The sequence below is a fragment of the Anoplophora glabripennis genome, unplaced genomic scaffold (assembly GCF_000390285.2).
Source record: "Anoplophora glabripennis isolate ALB-LARVAE unplaced genomic scaffold, Agla_2.0 scaffold285, whole genome shotgun sequence".
NCBI classification, from domain to species: Eukaryota; Metazoa; Arthropoda; class Insecta; order Coleoptera; family Cerambycidae; genus Anoplophora; species Anoplophora glabripennis.
In genome coordinates, this window is record NW_019416394.1 from 574,702 (window position 1) to 595,371 (window position 20,670).

At 32.8% G+C, this 20,670-nt stretch overlaps 1 protein-coding gene across 2 annotated transcripts in view; it reads right to left on the minus strand.

Moving 5' to 3' along the window:
• Positions 1 to 20,670, minus strand: part of LOC108908047 (restin homolog) — a 175,412-nt gene that overhangs the window by 113,086 nt on the left and 41,656 nt on the right. Inside the window, exons 2-5 of one of the 2 annotated variants that reach the window (XM_018711954.2) lie at positions 8,206 to 10,976; positions 8,086 to 8,142; positions 7,977 to 8,030; positions 7,866 to 7,922 (exon numbers count right to left, since the gene is read on the minus strand). In XM_018711954.2, coding sequence (XP_018567470.1) covers positions 7,866 to 7,922; positions 7,977 to 8,030; positions 8,086 to 8,142; positions 8,206 to 10,976 — 2,939 coding nt within the window. The remainder of the gene's footprint in view (positions 1 to 7,865; positions 7,923 to 7,976; positions 8,031 to 8,085; positions 8,143 to 8,205; positions 10,977 to 20,670) is intronic. The other variant, XM_018711955.2, reaches the window with a different exon arrangement.

The window sequence follows — 20,670 nt, forward strand, 5'->3', positions numbered from 1 at the left end:
TATTTTGAAAATTCCTTGTTATAAACTAAAAATATTATATTCAAAATATTATGGCTGTAATTGGCTGTTTATAAGTAAAAAAATATAAAAAGACCAATGCCGTACATTTTTAACTAGTGGATTTTACATAGCTGATATTTTTTATTAAATTTTTACTACATTTTTAGGTCATTAATAACTGTGCGGCATTTACAAATTTTTATCAGAATTATAACATAAAGAATGAAAATTGCAATGCCGTACATATTTGTTGGAACAATTCTCCGAAACTGTATAAGTCCAAAATGGGTTTTATCCTAATTTCAAGGGAAATTTAATTTATACCGTAGAAATTATGATGGCATTGTCTTTAAGTTAAAAAAAAATTGTGTATAGAGAATCGAGAAAATATTTTGAGAAATTTAGAAATTTAATGACGTGCAAGAAGTATTATTTTTAAATAAATATAATAATAAACAATTAATTTTAACTCAATATTCATGAGAATTCCTATATAAATACTTACATTTAAAACATATATACTATATGTTATGAAGTAACAGTACCCTCGCATTTGCATATTTGCAACTTCTGTTACAATTGTTTGAACAATTTATTTATGCAAAAATTGTGATGAAGCCATTGGCATACAATATATGTTTAANTCCTATGGTTTTTTAACGGCATATTACTTAAAAATTATTTTACATCTTAAATAATGTTTTAGCAACAATGCCGATCATTTGCGGAAATCATAAGGGTCAGAATATAGGGGTTTGCATTCGGGGTTTCTCACTCCTGTATCGACAAATATGTCCGGCATTACTGAAAAATATTTCTATGTGATATTGTTAAGTCTTATTATAGAAAGGCCGTACAATAGTAAATAATTTGTATTAAGCAGAAAATAGTAGTAAAAATAAAATCAATTCTTGCAAGTAATACTTATTTGCAAAAATATATTTCAAGGCATTTGAACCATTTTTTTTTGTACAGCATTTTGTTTTTGTTGATTATTATTGTTGTCAGTATTAACAAAATATATTAATGCCGTACAAAAATGTTTCACCGTGAAATCCTTCTTTTCAGAGGAAAATTAATTTTCCTATAGTAAGCACGTTTCATGAAAAATGCACGGCATGACCAAAAATGTCATTATTTTATAAAATAAAATTAAAATGACTCAATTTGATGTTGATTCAAATAACCCCCATACGCTACTTACAAATAGAGGGTTGCACCCTGTATTCCTAACCCCTGTATCAGCAAGTACGTACGGCATCGCTTAAAAATTTATCTATGTATCGATCCGAAACTTGTAGTATAAATGCCATACTGTAATAAATAACCAAAACCCGGGTCAAAATTTTCGGAAAATCAAAAATTTTCCTGGCTTTCGGTATTGCTATTTTTGTACGGCATTAGGTCGAGGTTCATTTTTTTGTATAACCTATATACTTTAGAAATGCCGTACAAAAATGTTTTGCCGAAAACCACCCCTCTTTGGTGGACAGGTTTAGCTTACCTGTGTACTCACCTGTACCAACAAGAATTGACGGCATAGTTTCTAAAGTTCTTGTTATATGTGGTAGTATTGATTTATAAGTAATTCATGCTGGGTCAAATGACCCCTTGAAAATTTCCAACTACAAGTTGGTTTTAAATACATCATATAAAAAAACATGTCAATAATAACTTGTTTAATATTATGATTGTCTGTTTTTGTAAAAATTCAATACCGTGCCGAAATTATGTATGTATTTTTTAACCCCATTTCATGTGTCAACGAAATTCTGAATTTTTATTAGGTACATTATGAATTCCTGGGTATTTGGCTAGACAAAATAATGCACATTGGAATTGTGGCGACATTATGTACATAATTTTTTTACGTGGTGTCCCAGCGAAATCGAAATGATATTTCCCAAACTCTTGGACACTATTTGCCTCTAGAAGACATTGCACTACCCACGTCTGGATCTATATTAAACTACTAAACTATTGGAAATACCAGCATATTTGTAACAAGAGATGAAAATTCCGTTTGATGTCGGGTAAACATATTGCCCACAAGCTGAATTAGCGACGTGTGATTGATGATACATAATTTTATACTGAATTTAATTAAAAATAAATTACAATTTAGCAAATGATCAATTGTTGTTTCTACAACACATGAGTTATATTCAATATTGCAACCGCGACGAAGAAGATGACATTTTTGGTCAAGTAAAACTTTGATTTAATTTTTTGAATATTCTTAGGTATGCAAAAAACATATTCCGTTGAAATTAATTTAATTTATAAGAAGCTTTATGTATAATTAGTTAGTTTAGTATTTTAATTAACAAAATGTTAATTTTAATATTTTCATCTCTTAGGACGAAACGAGCATTTTCGGCGAGAAAAAATGTGTTTCACATCGACTAAACCATGAGAAAATCCTTAGTTTCGCTATATGAATAGAAAAACATATTTTATGAGCATATGAAGTAGAACTGGTTTCACGTTTTAAAAATATTTTGCTTTTTACCGAATGGTTAAAAAACATTGTGAACGAAACATTATTTTTTAGATCTCAAAAAATTAAGCTGATCGTTCTGATATAAGGTTTTAGGAGTCTATGTTTGATCGTTTTCGACTTCTTTTGCTATTAGGGTGTTGGCATATAAAATATGTGGATACTATACAATTCTATAACGAAATGAATGTGAACTGTACATTGTGAACAACAAAGTTTTTTAAAATAAAAGTTTAATGTTTTATATTTTTTTTTATTAACAAAATTGATTCACATTTTTAAGTGGGATGCTGTCTATAAATTTATCACGTGCCCGAAACGCTTTGTACTTTTTCGAGACATTTATGATTAAGCTATTTACTAGCATTTTTACTAAAAATACAGGTGAAGGTAAATTCTAGAGTCCATAGGCTTGATTTGGTTGTCAGTTCCAAATATGTAGTTACTTAACTTTATTGTCGGTATATATTAACTTAGGTCAACTACTTTGAACCAAAATATACCTCATATTTACAGAGATATCTGTAGGTTAGACAGGCATTTAGGCAATTTATTAAAAACTACTAAAAGTAATCAGTGCCGAAATGAGCTGTCGGGTAGTATACTCGAAAATAAAAATATTAATTCAAATAAAACAATACAACAAAAGTGAAATATAAAATCCGTAACTGAATAAGGTTAAATTGTCTAAAGTAGTTTTTTATAATCACAACATTGTGTCTGACATTTCTGTAGTGCTTTGGATTTGTAGTTTGTAGATTCACGTCAAAACTTGTAGCGTTATGCGTCATTTTGATTTTCTGTGAGGCAAAGTACATACATATTATTATTTAATTTTCTTCACTTCATTCTTTTGTATCACTGCATTTATAATTAGTTGCATTTTTCCAATAAGCTGGCGCGATTTACAACAGGCAGATTTTGGACGAATTATAAAGGACCTCGCACGGTCTTTATGAAAATGTGGGCTCGGTCAAATTGTCTCCACAGTAATTGGGTCCGAAAATCAATTATTTTCTACTTATAGGGGGCTGAGTCAGTTCTGCTGATGATGGCAGCAAAATAGTATGAGTAGAATATTATAATAAAAACGGTAACTTTTGTTCTTCTTCTTTCAGACCCAGAGGGACCTAGGTTTTAATATGATATTGTAAATTCTCTCCCTCCTCCTACACCATCTTTTGAATGATGGGGCCACGGGGTCAGGACCGGGACCAATTTGGTATTTGGCATTATGTCAAAAGTGTTAATTCGCACTTTTCGAGGTCATCCGACTAATTTTTTCTATAAACATTTCATAAAAGTGTTTTAATTGCAATATTCTACTGATACCACTTTGCAACCATCATCAGCAGAACTGACTCAGACCGCTATAAGTAGGAAAGAATTAATTTTCGGATCCAAGTACTGCGGATACTTTTGGTCAGTAACACAAAAACTTACTTAGCACAGTTTCAGCCAATTTGACCGAGCCCACATTTTTATAAAGACCGTGCAGGGTCTTTTTTCAGCTGACCTTAATAATTTGGCTTCATTTTGTTAATCTTTGATTTAGTCTCACATTTTTATGTGTATTATTTTTACATTTTCAAGAACTTCACGGACTCAATCATTTCAGGATCATAAATAGTGGTCGATTATAGATTACAGATATAGATACTTGGTGAAGTCGACGGAAAAAATGTTTTAATTTTGTTATAGGGGAAAAACGTATTTGTGCGGTAGACCAATGTGCTGTCAATCTGACTCTGAATGTAAAGCTTTTAATCCTTCTGATTGCTATTGGCACTTGTAGGGGTTTTAAATTTTATTTAATTTAATTTATTATTTTTATTTAATTATTTTATTTTAGAAACTGTAAGTTTGTCTTACAACATTTTTTGGCTATCCAACATGATGTAAAATATAGAAGGTCTAGCATACAGGGTGTCCCAGAGCTATCTTGACAGGCATTATCTGGGATACTAGTCGAGATAGAAAGAAATGTTATATAGAAAAAGTTTTCTGCTTAAAAAGATGCGTTAAATCATTTTATTTTCAAATATACAGGGTGCCCCAAAAAGATGGTATATTGCGGAACTTGGATGGAAATATACAGTATATTTTTAAGTATTTGGATTCTCCTTTTATTTCTGAACATATTTGATTAACCATCTATATTTTTCATTAACCGTTCTTGAGGTAATGTAGAAAACATTTTTGGAGTAACATTTTTTTAATAAGTACTCTCAGAAATAAAACAAAATAAAAAACATTATAACTATTATAAAATGTGCTCAAATTGTCGTCCATTTTCATTTTGACACAATTCATACCTCCTTAAAAGTGCTTGTGTACAAGAAGATCGTGTAACATCTAGAGATATTTGACGGCAAACACGAGTGTTTTCATTCTGTAAATCTTCAACGTTATTCGGTTTTTCAGCGTACACAACTTGCTTTAAATGTCCCCACAGATAAAAATCGAGAGGACTCAGGTCAGTTGACAGGCCACCTAACAGGTCACTGATTACCAATCCAGTTCCCTCCAAATCTTTCAGTCAAAAATGCGTTACAACATGCAAGTTATGAGGTGGTGCTCCGTCTTGCTGCCACCACATAGTGAAGCGCTCATTTAATGGAATTTCTTTAAGATCGGGAACAACATCTTTTAAAAAGGACTAATATCCATCACCAGTCCAGAGTACCTTGATAAAAGTATGGTCCAATTAATCGTCTATTAAATAAGTCGCACCACACATTACTTCCACAAATGGATTGAAAATGGGTTTCTCAGACCCAGTGAGGATTTTCAACAGACCAGTAATGACTATTATGCCGGTTAACCACACCATTATTGTGAAAACGTGCTTTATCGGTCCACATAATTTTATGGAGAAACTGAGGAGTGAGGGTCGTCATGTAACTGAACCATAAAGCCAGCAATATACTCCAGACGTCTGTGGTAATCATTAGGTCTTAAATTTTGAACCAACGATAATTTGTAAGGATGGTGTCCATTATTTTCTAGAATTTGGTGAACCGAAGATTTGCTTATATCAATCTCTTCCGCAATATTACGAACATACGCATGTGGATTGACTGCTATAAACGCAAGAATATTGATAGTATTTTCTTCGTCACTTGCCAAACGTACATACTGAAATCCTTTTGGGTTTGGAAATTAACCAGAACGCAATTTTCTCTCTACATTAGAAAATGTTTGTCTAGAATTAAACAAGCCTTTAAATCGAAATTTTGGTCAACTTGCCTGAATTTTTTATATGAGCTAGTTTGAGGTATGTTATAACAATAAGTAACAGTAATTTTTTGTTCAACCCCCGGCCAAAGGTGAAAAAAGATAAAACAAAGGGTTTTTTCAAGATAACTCAAAACGGGTAAGGGCTAGAAAAAGTTATCATATAAAAATTGTAAGGCATACAATTCTACATAAAAATGGCCACTTGACTTTTTCTTGTATTATTAAAATTAACAGAGTTATGGAGGCTAGAAGGAAAGATTTCAGAAATTTAAAAAAATCATAAGCAGAAAAATGAATGAATTTTGTAATTTTTTTTTCGATCTATTCTAAAAAATGTAACCTTTCTTTTCAAAGAAATAGATATATTTTTTAATTTTTAATAAGAAAGTTATAATAATTTCAAATTTGNCTTGTTGATAATGCAAGCTTGAATTACTTAATATACGTTTATTTACAGAAAGGATTGTACAAGACGTATGTACTTCTACGTGGACATCTACACAACTACTGCACACTTAAAACTAGTTATTTCACCTATATATAAAGGGCAGACAAAACTAATAAACTAAGGACAAGAGTTATAAACACCCTTATTAAAGTAACCTTCCAGGTACCCGAGAATTTCCAGTACTAAATCGTTTCCTTCAAATACCAGGAAATTCCCCGATTACTTTATTAATATTGCCCTATAAATGTAGAGTTTACTTAATCTATTTATTACTACAACAAAAAATTTGGATAGCAACCCCCAAACACGGAATCACTTGCGAAATATTTGTTTTTATCATAAGTAATTTCCATTTTGTTTCATTTCAAAATATTGATTAGAACCACAGAAATTTTGAAAAAACTGTTTTGGGGGGGCGAACTTTGAGGGCGTATTTCACCCCATAAATATGTTTTTCCGCCGATAAAAAAAAATACGTCTCTTTACATTTTTTAGAGTAGATTGAAAAAAAAATTACAAAATTCATTCGTTTTTCTGCTCGTTATGATTTTTTTAAATTTCTGGAATCTTCCCTTAACTTCTAGCCTCCCTCACTCTATTAATTTTAACAGTACAAGATACCATTTTTATGTAGAATTGTATGCTTTACAACTTTTATAAGAAACTTTTTTTTCTAGACCTTGCCCCTATCGAGTTATCTTGAAAAACTCCTTTGTGTTATCTTTTTTCACCCTTGGTCGGGGGTTGAACAAAAAATTACTGTCACTTATTGTTATAATATACCTCAAACTAACTCATATCAAAAATTCAGGCAAGTTGATCAAAATTTCGATTTAAAGGCTTAATTAATTGGACTATTATTCGAAAATTAAATGGAGATTTTGAAATTTAATTACTGTCAATGAAACTGTCACTAAGCTACATTGAAGAATTTTTGACGTGTAGTCAACACTTACTGTATTTATTTAAGAGTATGGAAAAGGTCTAAATCAAGATTAAACTGTTCATATATCGTAAACGGTTAATGATAGGTATAGAACATGGTTAATCAAATATGTTCAGAAATAAAAGGAGAACCCAAAAACTTAAATACAAGGTGTTCCATTTAAAAAATTGAAGTTCCGCAATATACCATCTTTTTGGGGCACCCAGTATATTTGAAAATAGGATGATTAAACGCATCTTTTTAAGCCGAAAACCTTTTCTATATAACATTTCTTTCTATCTCGACTAGTATCCGAGATAATGCCTGTCGAGATAGCTCTGGGACACCCTGTATGCTAGACATTCTATATTTTACATCATGTTGGATAGCCAAAAAATGTTGTAAGACAAACTTACAGCTTTTAAAATGGAAGCCCCTACCCCCTACAAGTGCCCATAAGCAATCAGAAGGATTAAAAGTTTTACATTCAGAGTCAGACTGACAGCACATTGGTCTACCGCACAAATACGTTTTTCCCGTATAACAAAATTGGGGCACCCTGTATATTTATATTTTTTTTATAAAACTTAATAATGTTCAGCTTAATAGATAGAGACATGTGTAGTGCGCCACCTTGTATAACAGCGGTATTCAATTATAATGCTAGACTTAATTGCTAATTAAACCTAGTACATATTTGAATGTTGTTACAAACACGTTATAAATTCAATAATTGTAAATTAAATACGTACGGTTCAGACTTTGGCATCCACTGCTTTACTCCATGCTTTTCCTTCGGCGTTAATTGACTGAAAAAGTGTTAATATGTAACGCATTAATTATGCTAATTAAAATAATCTCACTTTTTGTACTCTGGAGACTTCTTGTTTAAAACGGCACTGTCCGGTGAGAGAAAACTGTAAACATGCGGTATATAGTAAGAATCTACGTATTTTTCTAGCATATACCTACTTTCTACGACTGGCAGACTTCGTGGTCCCTTCAAGGGCATTACTGATTACAGTCAGACTGAAAAATCGTGCAATATATATACAACTTACAAGTGCAAATGTTTAATGTTTTATTACTCACGTTTTGCTGCTCGGGCTCTTCGGATTTCCAGGGGATCTAGTATTAGGTTTCCTCTCGTTCGTCCGTTGGACGCCCATTTTTTTCACGTTTACGTTATCGAACACTTTGGATTTCACTTCTTTTAGATTAGTTTTAGTTTGCTCGTTCGTAGATATTTTCTTCATAACGGCGTCCCACCTTCCCACAGGTTTTTTAGCAGACTTTTTTTCATTCTGTTGTAACAGATTGGGTTCCAGCATGGCTTTGACTTTCGACGCCACGTCCCTTTTCGGCATTTTGTATTTCTTAGCGGCGTTCTCCTCTTTTGCTCTGTGTCTCGGAGATGAAACGTTTGAGGGATTGGAAACGACAGGGCTAGGCGCGTTTCGCTTTTTAGGATTCTCCTTTTGCACCGTTTTGTCGATATCCTTGTTATCTTGTTTCGAGGATTTTTTTTCCAAGACTTCCTGTAGGTTATTCTGACTATTTTCCGATATTGTCTTGGTGGACGCATCCGAAGGGGATACGTCAGGCACTTCGTTGGGCATGTCTTCTTCGTTACGGGTGTTGTTTTCCAAATCTGTGAAAATGCCGCTAGAGTCCATATTCTCTCGATTGTTGACGTAAATATCTGCGGCAGCTTGAGGATCAACTCCATAGAGGGTTCCGTCTATGACTTGAGCCCTTCGGTCGCCGCGTAACTGATTGTCCTCGTGATTATCGGCATCGCTTTCGGTGTAGAAATCCGAATCAGTCATGGGATCGGGCCGTCGAGGTTGCGGTCTAGGTAGAGGCCTCCTGGTTAAGGGAGAGTTGTCGGGACCCCGACTAGCGGGCCTGGACATTTCGCCATCTCCTTGATACCCTGTATCTAGGCTAGTGATACTGGTTATGCTAGTGATAAAGCTATTATTTGTTGTCTTCGATTTGGATGGCTCCGTTTTCGAGTCCGACTCGACCACCGGAGTGGGATCCAAAGGCAGTTCTTCCGGAGATGGCGTCTGCTCCAGTCGCGTAAACTTAAAGTCTTTCGATTTATCTATAGAGTCTAGAGGCAGTTCCATGTTCACCGTAGTGTCTGTTTTTAACGTTAAGTTAGATATCACTTGTGCGTCTAAAATACCAAGGCTGCAATCAGTCATACTGGTTAGATTGGGACTCTGTAATTCCGTCTCTTTGACCTCTTTATTGGTTGTGACTTCTAAAGTGAGGCCTAGACAGTTTTTCATTGCAACACTTTCATCTAAAATCCCAAGACTCGAATCCCTGGGACTAGGCAACTCGGATTTTGAGCAGTTTTCCTGGGTCTTTGAATCGAATTCGTTAACGTTACCGTCGTATTCTAAACTTGGTGACCTCGACTGCACGTTAGTGAATATAGTTCCGTCTATCATCTGATCCGGAGTTAATATACCGAGAGACTCCTCGAATTCCAGGGAATTTCTTTTGCTGCTGTCATCGTCGTAGTTTGTGTTCTTATCGGAAGCGCCAGAAGACCCCACGGAGCTGATTCGTAGCTTCCTTAATAAGGCATCGGTAAACTCGCCTCTATTGGGAGTGGAATAAGTCAATTTATTTAAAGCAGGCGCCGACCTAGGAGGGCTACTCGCGTTGAAACTGTTTCTCAGCTGAGGCAACGACGAAGGTTTGTCTACAGAACTCGGCAGATTTTTCAGGATGATCGCTTCCACTTTTTGGGTTTTCGGATTGGAAGTGCGGCGTCGCTTAACTTCTACGCTGGAACCGCTCAGCAAGCTTTCGCAGGATTTGTTAATTGGCAAATAATTCAGATTGCGTTCAATTAAAGGCGTTTCCGTTTGGTTAGTGGCAAAAGCTTTAACCTCCACAGACGGCGATAGAGAATTAGCGCTATTTATGATCGTTGTATTGACGTCATCGAGAGAAATGTCAAAGACTTTACTCGATCTCTTCTTGCTCTTCTCAAAGTCAAATGTTGGGTAGTTTTTACTCACGTTGGTTGTATCGTTCAAAGGTTTAAGATCGAACGCTCTTCTTCTACCGAAGTTGTAAGTTGCGTTATCTTCGTATGCTCTTTTTTCGCAAAGTTGAGATGAGGCACCTTTTTGTGGTGAGTATATGTTTGCAGCTTCTTGACTTATTGTTTCATTTACGTTTAGAGTAAAATTTAAATGTTGTTTCGCATTAAACGTTTCATCTAATCTCGTTTCGATAATTGTGTCATTAAACTCGTCTGATGAATTGGAAGAATTCTGCTTATCTAAAATTTCGTATGTACAAGTGTTATCTAAAAACGCGTTCTGGTTACCAATGAAAGTTTCATTCGCCTTATTCCTATCAGGATTGCTAAATTCTTTCCTCGAATTTAAACTTTCTCTTTCGGTTGCATCATTCTGCTGCTCCAAAATATTACCGATACCATTTTCATTACTTATAAAAGTATCATCAAGCTTGGGTTCGATAAATAACATAGAGTACGGTCCTGAAGACACATCGTCATTCAGCGATTCGCAGCTGCCAGTGGTGAGTAGCGAGACCTTAGACTGTGGCGCCATCAACCCGCAGCGGTCCGCGCAGGCGAAATATCGGACACCGTTGACGATGCCATCGTTCTTACCGGTCGAGTTGGTTAGTTCGATGCCACACCACACACCTTTGGAGAAGTGCACGTTTCCCACAAATTTCAATATTCCCTCCTTCTCTCCGATGCGAACCCTTTCGCCGATTTGTTTGTTGCTTATCTCGCAGGATTTCGTCTTGGAATGGATCTGGGGTATCCTGGAACCGAATGTGGGAATCCGGCAGGGACCCGCCTGAAACAGAAGAAATACGCAGTGTAAATATAAAATATATACGCCTTGCCTTCAATTGTATATAAAGAAATGCTCAAACAAATTAAAGAAAATGAATAGATGCGTAGAGTTGTAGCATAGAAAATGCGCCTGGTACATGGCATACATTTTTTCATTTACATCCTTCGTTTTTTTTAGACAATGATAAGGAATGAGAGGATGCAATGCCAAAACGTTCTGGTAATAATAACGCAGTTTATAAATGTTTAACTCAAGTCATAAACTTCTTCTGTTTATAACTTTTGATTTAATCAATATTTTACGCTCGAGGGCTAGTTCTGTAGGTCCTTTGAAGACGAAAAAAAAAGTACTTTACTATTTTCTCGTGGAGATGAACGGAAAAAAGTTATAAGCGATAAACGTGAACTTACTTAAAAATTATACAATTAACCACTCTGTCAACAATCTCCCCCCCATTTTTATGACTGTGGAGACTAATATGTTATTGTACATAATATTTAGCATCTATAGTGATAAATTCAGCTTGCCGAAACAAAAAGTCGCGTCCAACTCATATTTCCTGGCCTATATGGCTAAGACGAGTTAGGAATACTGAATATTAAGTAAATATTGCAAAAAGATTTATTTGTTTTTCAAGCATATTATTGAATTCTAATGATACAAACAAAGGTGGTCCAGGTTTTAAGGTGGAAACTTCACCAGGTGATATAACAAATTATTTTAAGTAGTGTCATGTGAACATTTTAGAAGCTATGCCATTAGAAATTTCTACACTAACGATTACTGAATTTTTTACATTACATTTTATTTAAAATTTCTAACAAAGAAGTCCCATTTTTCAAATTTCAACACCCTGTAACTCCGAAACCAAGTAAACTACGACCAACGTTCATATGTAACTTTCTGCTTAATATAACTTGTTTTATTACCTGGTAAAGTTTCATCTATCTAAATCACCCTATATATTTTCTAATAATTTCTTAATAAGGGACACCCTGTACTTGTTGTTCTACTTGAAACGACATTTTTGTACGTATGAAGAAAAGCAGACATTTTTTAATAAGAATCTTTGAGTTTAGCTAAAAATCAATTTTGTTTGTTCTGGGATATTTCAAATTGAAATTCAATAAAGAAAATTTCACATTCAACAATTTCATTGACGTATATTTAAAAGGCTACGAAAACATATTTTCTAACGACCTGTATAGTAAAAGGCACGAAGATAGCGTAATATATATAAATAAATTATTAAATCATTGAAAAGTATACTTATGTTTATTATTAATGCACAAGCCACATAAAAATGCACTTGTGGTTGTTTTTTTAATATCAAGGTTTGTACATTAGAAACGACCTATGTAAATTAACATAAATACAGTAAACTGAATTAAAAAATAATAACGTTGATGGTTTACAACATTCCTAATGGAAGAAATAAATAACAAGTGTACAGGACCGTTCTCAGACGTAATGAGTAATACAGTATGTCACAAAAGAGTAGGTCATGCCGTTAACCACAAACTCTTGTTGAAAATAATGGGATTTAATATTTTTTATTTCATTTTTAAACATTTTTCATTTAGCACATGGAGGTATCAAAATTACAATAAAAAAAATTGTTAACAACTTTTAAGTTGCAATTTTGTACAAACTTTTACTTGATGTCAAATTTTGATCTCGTCCTTGAGTCTAATAACTTTTTTATGAACCCAAATAATTTTTTTTGAAATTCCAAGCCCGAAGAATATTTGATATGAATTTGCCCGTGTTTGTGAACAAATATGATCACTATTTTTTAGGGAAAACTCTGAAACTGAAGATTTAAGCTCTTATTGCAGTATATATAGAGAGTGTAACTTAAGGCGTGATATCATCTTGTAATTTTTTTCCCTAACGTAGACTGGAATGATATCCCAAAAGTTATTTGTGCGAGAAAAAAAAAAATTAAACCAAAAAGTCCAATTTGTGATTGTAGTTAAAGTATCGGATCAAAAAATTAAGTTACTTATGTAAAAGTTCGGGACAATCAATCTTGTCATTTGGAAGGTTATACAAATATTGAATCAGTATCATATGACGTCCGATTCCCAATGATTTAATATTAAATCGATTTAGCACATCGGTGTCAGAATAACCTCTAGGTGGATAATATCCATCTCGGAAAAAGATAAAAACTGTCTTTAGACCGATTATTAGCTTTGGCAACGAAAGTGATAGATCGGATACCCATATAATCGAATCTTAATCGATTTTAAACCTAATAAGAGCACAAATCAGAATTTTGAAAGTGAACGCATCGGAAAAGCACTAAACACAGTGTGATTAAAATATGATCGATAGAAGTGAGCTAAAAGTCAAAATAGATACCCAAATCCTCGAGTATTTCAACTTTGTAAATAACATTATTACCAACATAAAACTAATTTTGCAGGTATACGTAATTACATTACATTAATAATACTCATTGAGATTTAGACTATCTACCTCGCACCAAATAACAAATGATCACAAGTAATTATTTTAGGAAGATTGTTAATAAAACATAAAATTAATATGGGACTCAAATTCGAACCATGTGGAACGTCCGATGTAGGAGAAAACAAAACCTCTAAACGAGATTTTGATATCTCACCATAAAATGTCTGTTACTTAAGCAAGAAGTGAATAATTCATGTAATGCCTCTGAAAAGCCACAACTTTTTAATTTTAAAAGAAGTATTATGGTTAATTTGATTTGATTTGGAAATTGTATAAAAATAAAATCGACATGTCCTTTGTTGACCAATACCCAATATAACAATAACTTTTTAAAAATGTATACGATAGCAATTTAATGTAACAGGCATAGTGATTACCTACTAAGGATAAAAAATAAAGGATCTAAAAATAAATGAAAAAAAAACAAAATTTTTAGACACCCTTTAATTTTAAGGAAAAATAGGGAAACATGAGTAGAAAATGAATACGCTATTAAAAAAATTTTGAATGCATACCTATTTAAACAGAAAAAGATATTTTGAATCATTATTTCCGCTCCTGACCGCTGACCTACAAAGGTTTATCGAGAGTAAATCTTGACCGTACTCGGTCACTAACTTTTACTGTGTTTTTAATAGTGAACGACAAAAACAAACCTTTTTACCTAGACACATCAATGAATAATAATTCTTTTTACATTTTAAATATTAAAAATTATTTATTTGTTAATAAAAACAAATGTATAGCGATAATAATTGTTTTCGAATGTTAGGTTGTTGCAATTTAGAGTTTGTAATATTGTACGTATTCTCTATGATTTATAATTGAATACATGTTTTTAATATTATGTTCAATTAATTATTCAGTTTGTAGTACGTATATCTTATTGTGTTATTGTGTGACTTATTGCTTTTAAAGAGTAGATGGCACCTAACTATTTAAAATGCCAGTACGGCTAAAACAACACTCATCCGTTAAAATGAAGATTCACTGTACTTTGATATTGAAACCAATTGCAAAATTTAGGACGACTGGGGAAATCAGCTGTTTCGCTTCAATGTTCGAACGCTCTGTGGTGCGCCGGCGCGTTCCCAGTCAGCAAATGTAATGCAAAGTAGGGCGCCGAATTAACGGGATATAAGGGGTAATTTGCTTGTTAAAAGTCGAGTAAAATTTTTTATTCGATTTTCTGTCTTTATTAAGCCTTTCGAATACGTGATAAAAATGAATGACATTATGACTGAATTATCCTGTATAGACGTATGCCCACGTGAAATTTCTGTACGGCATACAATTTTGAAGCGTTATACATACTCTTTCAACAGGAAATAATGGCGTTGTTAGATAATTTAGAAATTACACACCTTTCAGTTTTGTCTATTATTTATTTCTGGCATAATTTTCTTTTTGTTTTCTTTATTCATTGGTATTTTGTCACCTGAAAATCTAAAAAAAATAATTAAATCCTTGCGCCAAACGTAGCAGTCAGTGGTTATTGAAAGAAGCAGACAAATACAAAATATCCCATCGCGCACTTCAAAAAGTTGTTAACGTTACAAAAATCTATCCGTTTTCGTCTTTTGGACTAACAATAACATTCCGTTTATTATATTATTTTTGACATTATAAATTTGTTTGTTTTTGCCCGTTTCCAAAGTTAGAGATACCATAATATGCTGCTTTACTCAATTTAGCAGTCGCAAGCATTTATTTCATTAATTTTTTGAAGGTGACAAAGTATTCAACTCAGTATGAGTGATAAATGAAGAAAAAAGTTCAGTTCACTTCAATTTTTGGGTGTTTCATTTCAGCTGGGCAGTAGTACCTATAGTTTCCAAAACTGTGAAAACTATCTGTTTTGAGGACAATTAGATAATGTCACTTTTAAATTTTATATTGTTGTTGACGCATGTGACAAATTGAAGAATTAATTCTATTCAAAAATATAATTTCTTTAACTCTTGCTGTGGGCCTCTTCTTGGTGTGGGCCTCATTTTTCCGGACAAATAGCGGGTAATTTCTGACTTCATAAAACTTATAAGAGGGTTCGCTGTACATTTCGCTGAGGCTAAGAATCAACTGAACCAAGTACTCATTATAACTTGCTGCTGACCCAACCTCTCCGATGTCCCATCCCATATACGATATCTAGCAACAAATTAAAAATGAATCCGTACGCCGCCATAACGGTACGAAAAGCAGACACTGCGATATATCTCCATAATTATTGCGATCGTTTCCGCAACATAAAACTGGGATGCATTTTAAACGCCACGTCCTGCAGGGAATTTCGTTTGCGCCGCATTCGCAAAAATAAATAATACATAGTGGCTACCGGCACAAAGGGGCACTGGCCTTAACGGCACGCGACCCTTGCTGCCTATGGCGACTTTAGCAGCAGCCGGTCGAGTTAAGCAAGTGTGCGATGATTTCCAATTTCCCTGGTTGGATCGCAGCATGTCGCGAAATAATGAATAACAAAACAACAGAAGAGAAGAGATGATAACTATTATCAAATCAAGGTATTTGCTGCATAAGTAATTGGAATCTAAAAAAAATTAAAAAAAGTTCACGCAGTCACCGACTTACCGATATAACAAAGATGAAGATGATAATATTAGATCTTTTTTTCTGAGGTGGGCACCGGCCTTTCTGGAGTGCGGCAAAAATACCACTGAATTGGTATACAGATCAATGTCCCAGAAATGTTGAGAAGCAGTCACATAGTCTTAGGATCAAAATAAGACAATTTAGAACAACTTATCTACAGTGTTGCTTTTACATTGAGCAACGCTATTTTCATGTTTTAAAATGCACCGGTTGATTTTCGAAATTTTTATTTAAAATGGAATACCAGATGAGATCTACCTTACCACATGGAGAAAATTTCTATTGTATTTCCAACAACAATTTATATTTGATCGCTATTCCTTTAGATCAGCGTATTCAAACTGTGTTCTGCGGAACCCTGGGTTCCCCACAACCTCTATGGGGGTTCCGCGACTCAAGTCAAAAATTCAAAATTTTGATATTAACAATATCGATACTAAAAAATTCAAAAAATTTAGTCTTATTTGAAACTAGTATCTATAAATATATTATATTATATAATCCTCAAAAATTGAAATGTTAGCCAGGTTTCGTAAGTCGTAAAAGTTTGAAGACCGCTGCTCTAGATCAATATTAACTATAACTTATTTATATCAAAATGATTGCATCACTCAGTCCGATAGTGTTATCTGCAAGATTAAATGGTGCTGCTTATTTAGAGTTTTTAACAAATGCTTTACCGAATTTGTTGGAAGACCCTTTACAATTTCGTGCCTAAATGTTCTTCATGCATGATGGAGCCCCTCCCCATGTTTCTCGTGTTTGTGAGTTTTTATATTCCAGCTTTTCGGAAAGGTGGATAAAACGAAATGGCCCTGTACGTTGGCCAGCAAGAAGTCCGGATATGAACCCTCTGGACTTTATCGAACGCCTATTGTCGATGCAGATCTTCAAAAGCGTATTTTTGCTGCAGCTAATGAAATTCGACAAATGCCGGGACTAATTTTGACCGTCGTTTGGAAGCATGTATATATTTTTTCAATTTAAAACGTAATGTCATCAGTTACTTAATAAAAGTTTCTCATTTTCGTGCCCTCTTTCGCCCTTTTCAAAAACACCCTCTATATTAGAAAAATCCTTTTTAGTGTACAGAAAATATTCAATCAAATATAGTAACTCACATTTTTGTCCAGTATTTTGTATCAATTAAAATAACGTCCGTACAATATTTATTGAAATAGAATTACAAGAAGACCCCTGTGTCACTGTTGAAATTAACCGCATTCGACACCCGAGGTAGAAAGACATAGGCGGCGCACGGTGTGGCGTTCACCGTAGAAGTTTGCAGTGCAAACAGTGTTTTGCAGTTACGAAGGCGTATTTCTTCGTAAATGTGCATTTTTACAAATTCTTATTAAAATAAATCAATGGAGGTGAAAAGAAAGGAATTAATTCCCAGTTGAAGAATATCGTGTATATACATATTTTAATATTCTGAAAATAACTCGGAAAATTCCAAGGCACGCCTCTGCCGCGGTAAATTGTTACAGTAGTTCCGATAACAGAACTTTATTGGCTTATTATTTTCTTATAATCCTATCTCAACAAATACTTATGGTTTAAAAAAATCTTAGGTAACCTATGTAAAAATTTAATACCAGATTGCGATAATATAAAGAGGTTTAAACACAAAAAACATCTACAAAAACTATGATATTTGTAGAAAACGGCAAACACTTTTATGATTCAGAAAGTGAATTTTATTCTCATCATGTTTGTTCAAAATTTCAATGAAGCTTCGTAAAACTACTGTTGCACGGAAAATGGGACACCCTGTACATCCCAAACTTGGTATAAACATCAAAACACTTTTAGCCATGCGTTATGCATAAGATCACCTTCGGTTGCCATTTGTTAGTTAAATATTAATGAGATGTTTTTAAATACGTCAAGAATGGAAGTTTCAAAGGATCTTCATCATTATTACAATTTTTTTTTACCAGGAAACTAACTCAGTTTCTGTCTACTTAAGCGCATTATATATTTCATACGATCATGACGTAAGCCTCATTTTCGTCTCAATAACATCTCATGACTTCATACAGGATGCTTTTAAACGTGGCGCCCAATGAAATATGGGAGATAGGAAATGTTATTTTAAGCAAATAGTTTTCAATGAAGTAGGGTCCGGAAGCAACAATTTTTTTTAATAATTTCAAAATATCTTATCACAAGTTATTATCCATTGGAATAATATCATAGAAGAATCGTTTTTTCTTTATACAGCTTGGTGGAGGCGCAGGGGTTGATTGTGGTTTTAAAAAGGAAAACTTAGAAAACGAGAAAAAATTGTTAGATAAGTAATTCGTACCTAGTGAAGAATGAATTTTAGCAACTTAGCATTGTTTGTTAGTTACTTTTCTTATTTTAATTGGTACCTATAAAACTATTAATACTTTACAAATATATATAATATTAAAGCAATCCCATGGCACTTCCCATTTTTTTAAATTATGTTAATAAAGTGGAGCACAAAAAATGCAAATTTTCTCTTGATAAGATAAGACAAGATCTTTTTTGTGCTTTTTAAAATGATCTTTCAGCACTATGTATTATTTTACTGAAAATGTTCCGAATATGTCCTTTTTTTATAATTACTCTTTTGTGTCTGAATAAAAGGTGATTCGATAATGTAAAGATGCTGTTTCCAGTTTCATATTTTAGAATATGTATTTAAAGAAATGTTTTATACCTTTATCATACCGTAACTTTCTTACTAAATGTTTTAGGAACCATACAGTGATAAAAATTCTGGTAACTCATATAGGATTTTTACATATTTGTAATGGCTCTTATACACAAAAAATGTAAAAGAATGTTACATACATGATACATTGTGTAGAATTACACGCTTGAGTGTATATTTTCTTTTTGCGGTGTATTCTTACTTTTTTTGTTGTACTTTTACATTTAAAATGTATTATTCCTAATCCATCATGTGTGTTTACTACATTTGATGTAAATATACGAATAAAATTGTGCTAGTTGTTCAGTAGGCATGTTTAGATTCATTTTGGCGTAATGATAAGGCAGTGTTTAAACTACCTAATAATAAGATAAATAAATATTGAAGTAAGTAAATAATATGACTGCATAAATTATATAAATCTCTCGTATATCTTCATTTAAAGTTATTGAAAAGTATGAGAAACATCAATAATAACCATATTAAACTTGCCTAACTTTTATAAGCAGACATAGAGATTATAGCTTACTATTCAAGACCTATGTATTTTACTTATTGTTTTTACTATATTCAGTTTAATGTTATTAAGTTTGGTCATTGCTTTCGAAAGGGTTCAAAAATTCTTCTAGGGCAAAATTTTCCTCTAGAAAAAGTATTCATATAAATGAAAACCGCAGTAAAACATTTTCCAGAAAATACAGGAAGAATGTTTTTCCTTATACTTACTTAATTATTTTAAATTAGAAGTCAATTTTATGGAGGAAAATGTATTTCATTGTTTTAGATAAGTACGTATTGTTTATTCAATATAATTAGTCCTCACAGTTAAAGAAGAATAATGCAAGCTTTATACTTTACAATTTTACATTACCCAGTGTTGTGTCAAAATAACCAATGATCTAGCGTGTAATTTTACATACAATTTTTATATGTGTATTCATAGAAAACTTTTTTTACTAAAATTACATTTCCCAAATTTAAGTTGTTTGCTATCATGTTTTAGAAACACGAATTTTAATAATAATAATAATTTATTTTCCGTTAAGACAATTTTCAATTTCAAATGCAGTCGACAGAAATTGTAATTAAAGTAAAATAATTAGAATTACTAATTACTATATTTTAAAGATACTGAGCTAATTCAAATAAATTCAAAACATTTTCATAAAATCCATCAAATATTGCGGTAACCACTGATAATAATAATAATAAACAACTATAATAATAATATCTACCCCTCATTTTAATAGCAAGGATTAACCCAGAAGTCCCAGACTTGTGCGCGAAAGGGAGCGGCATATTATTATTATTATTATACAAAAAATTTATTAGATATTTTTATAAGAACCAAACTTGTAGTTTATTTGAATTATAAGTGCTTCCATTTACTAATTAAAAAAAACAACTACTATTTGTTTTGAATTTCTTTAAGGACATCTATTTTAGCACATCTCTGAATATATTATAATTTACAATTTGCATGGCATCTACATAATCTGCTTAAATGTTGATTTCAATTAAGAGTTCGCGTGGCAGAGATGAAAGCACATTTAAATATAATTTATAATTACTATAATTTCTAGCAAGCATCACACATTGAGATGCACGTTTGGTGTTTAATATGAAGGAAAATATTCTGCAATATGTTTTAAGTTCATATGTAGGACTCGTCTTGAATATAAAGGTCAGTATGCAACTCGGTATGCAATAACGTATTGCACGGAATACAAATTATGAAATTATTATTTAAATTTGATTGTCCTCACTGTCAAAGTCAATCCTATGCATAAATCGCAGTTAAAAAGAATATTGTTGAGGTTGAAATTTTATGGTTTACGATATTATATTGGGTGATCACGTTAAATATTTATTTGCATTAATTAATTACACTTCTTCGAATAATTAGCATAAAATATATTT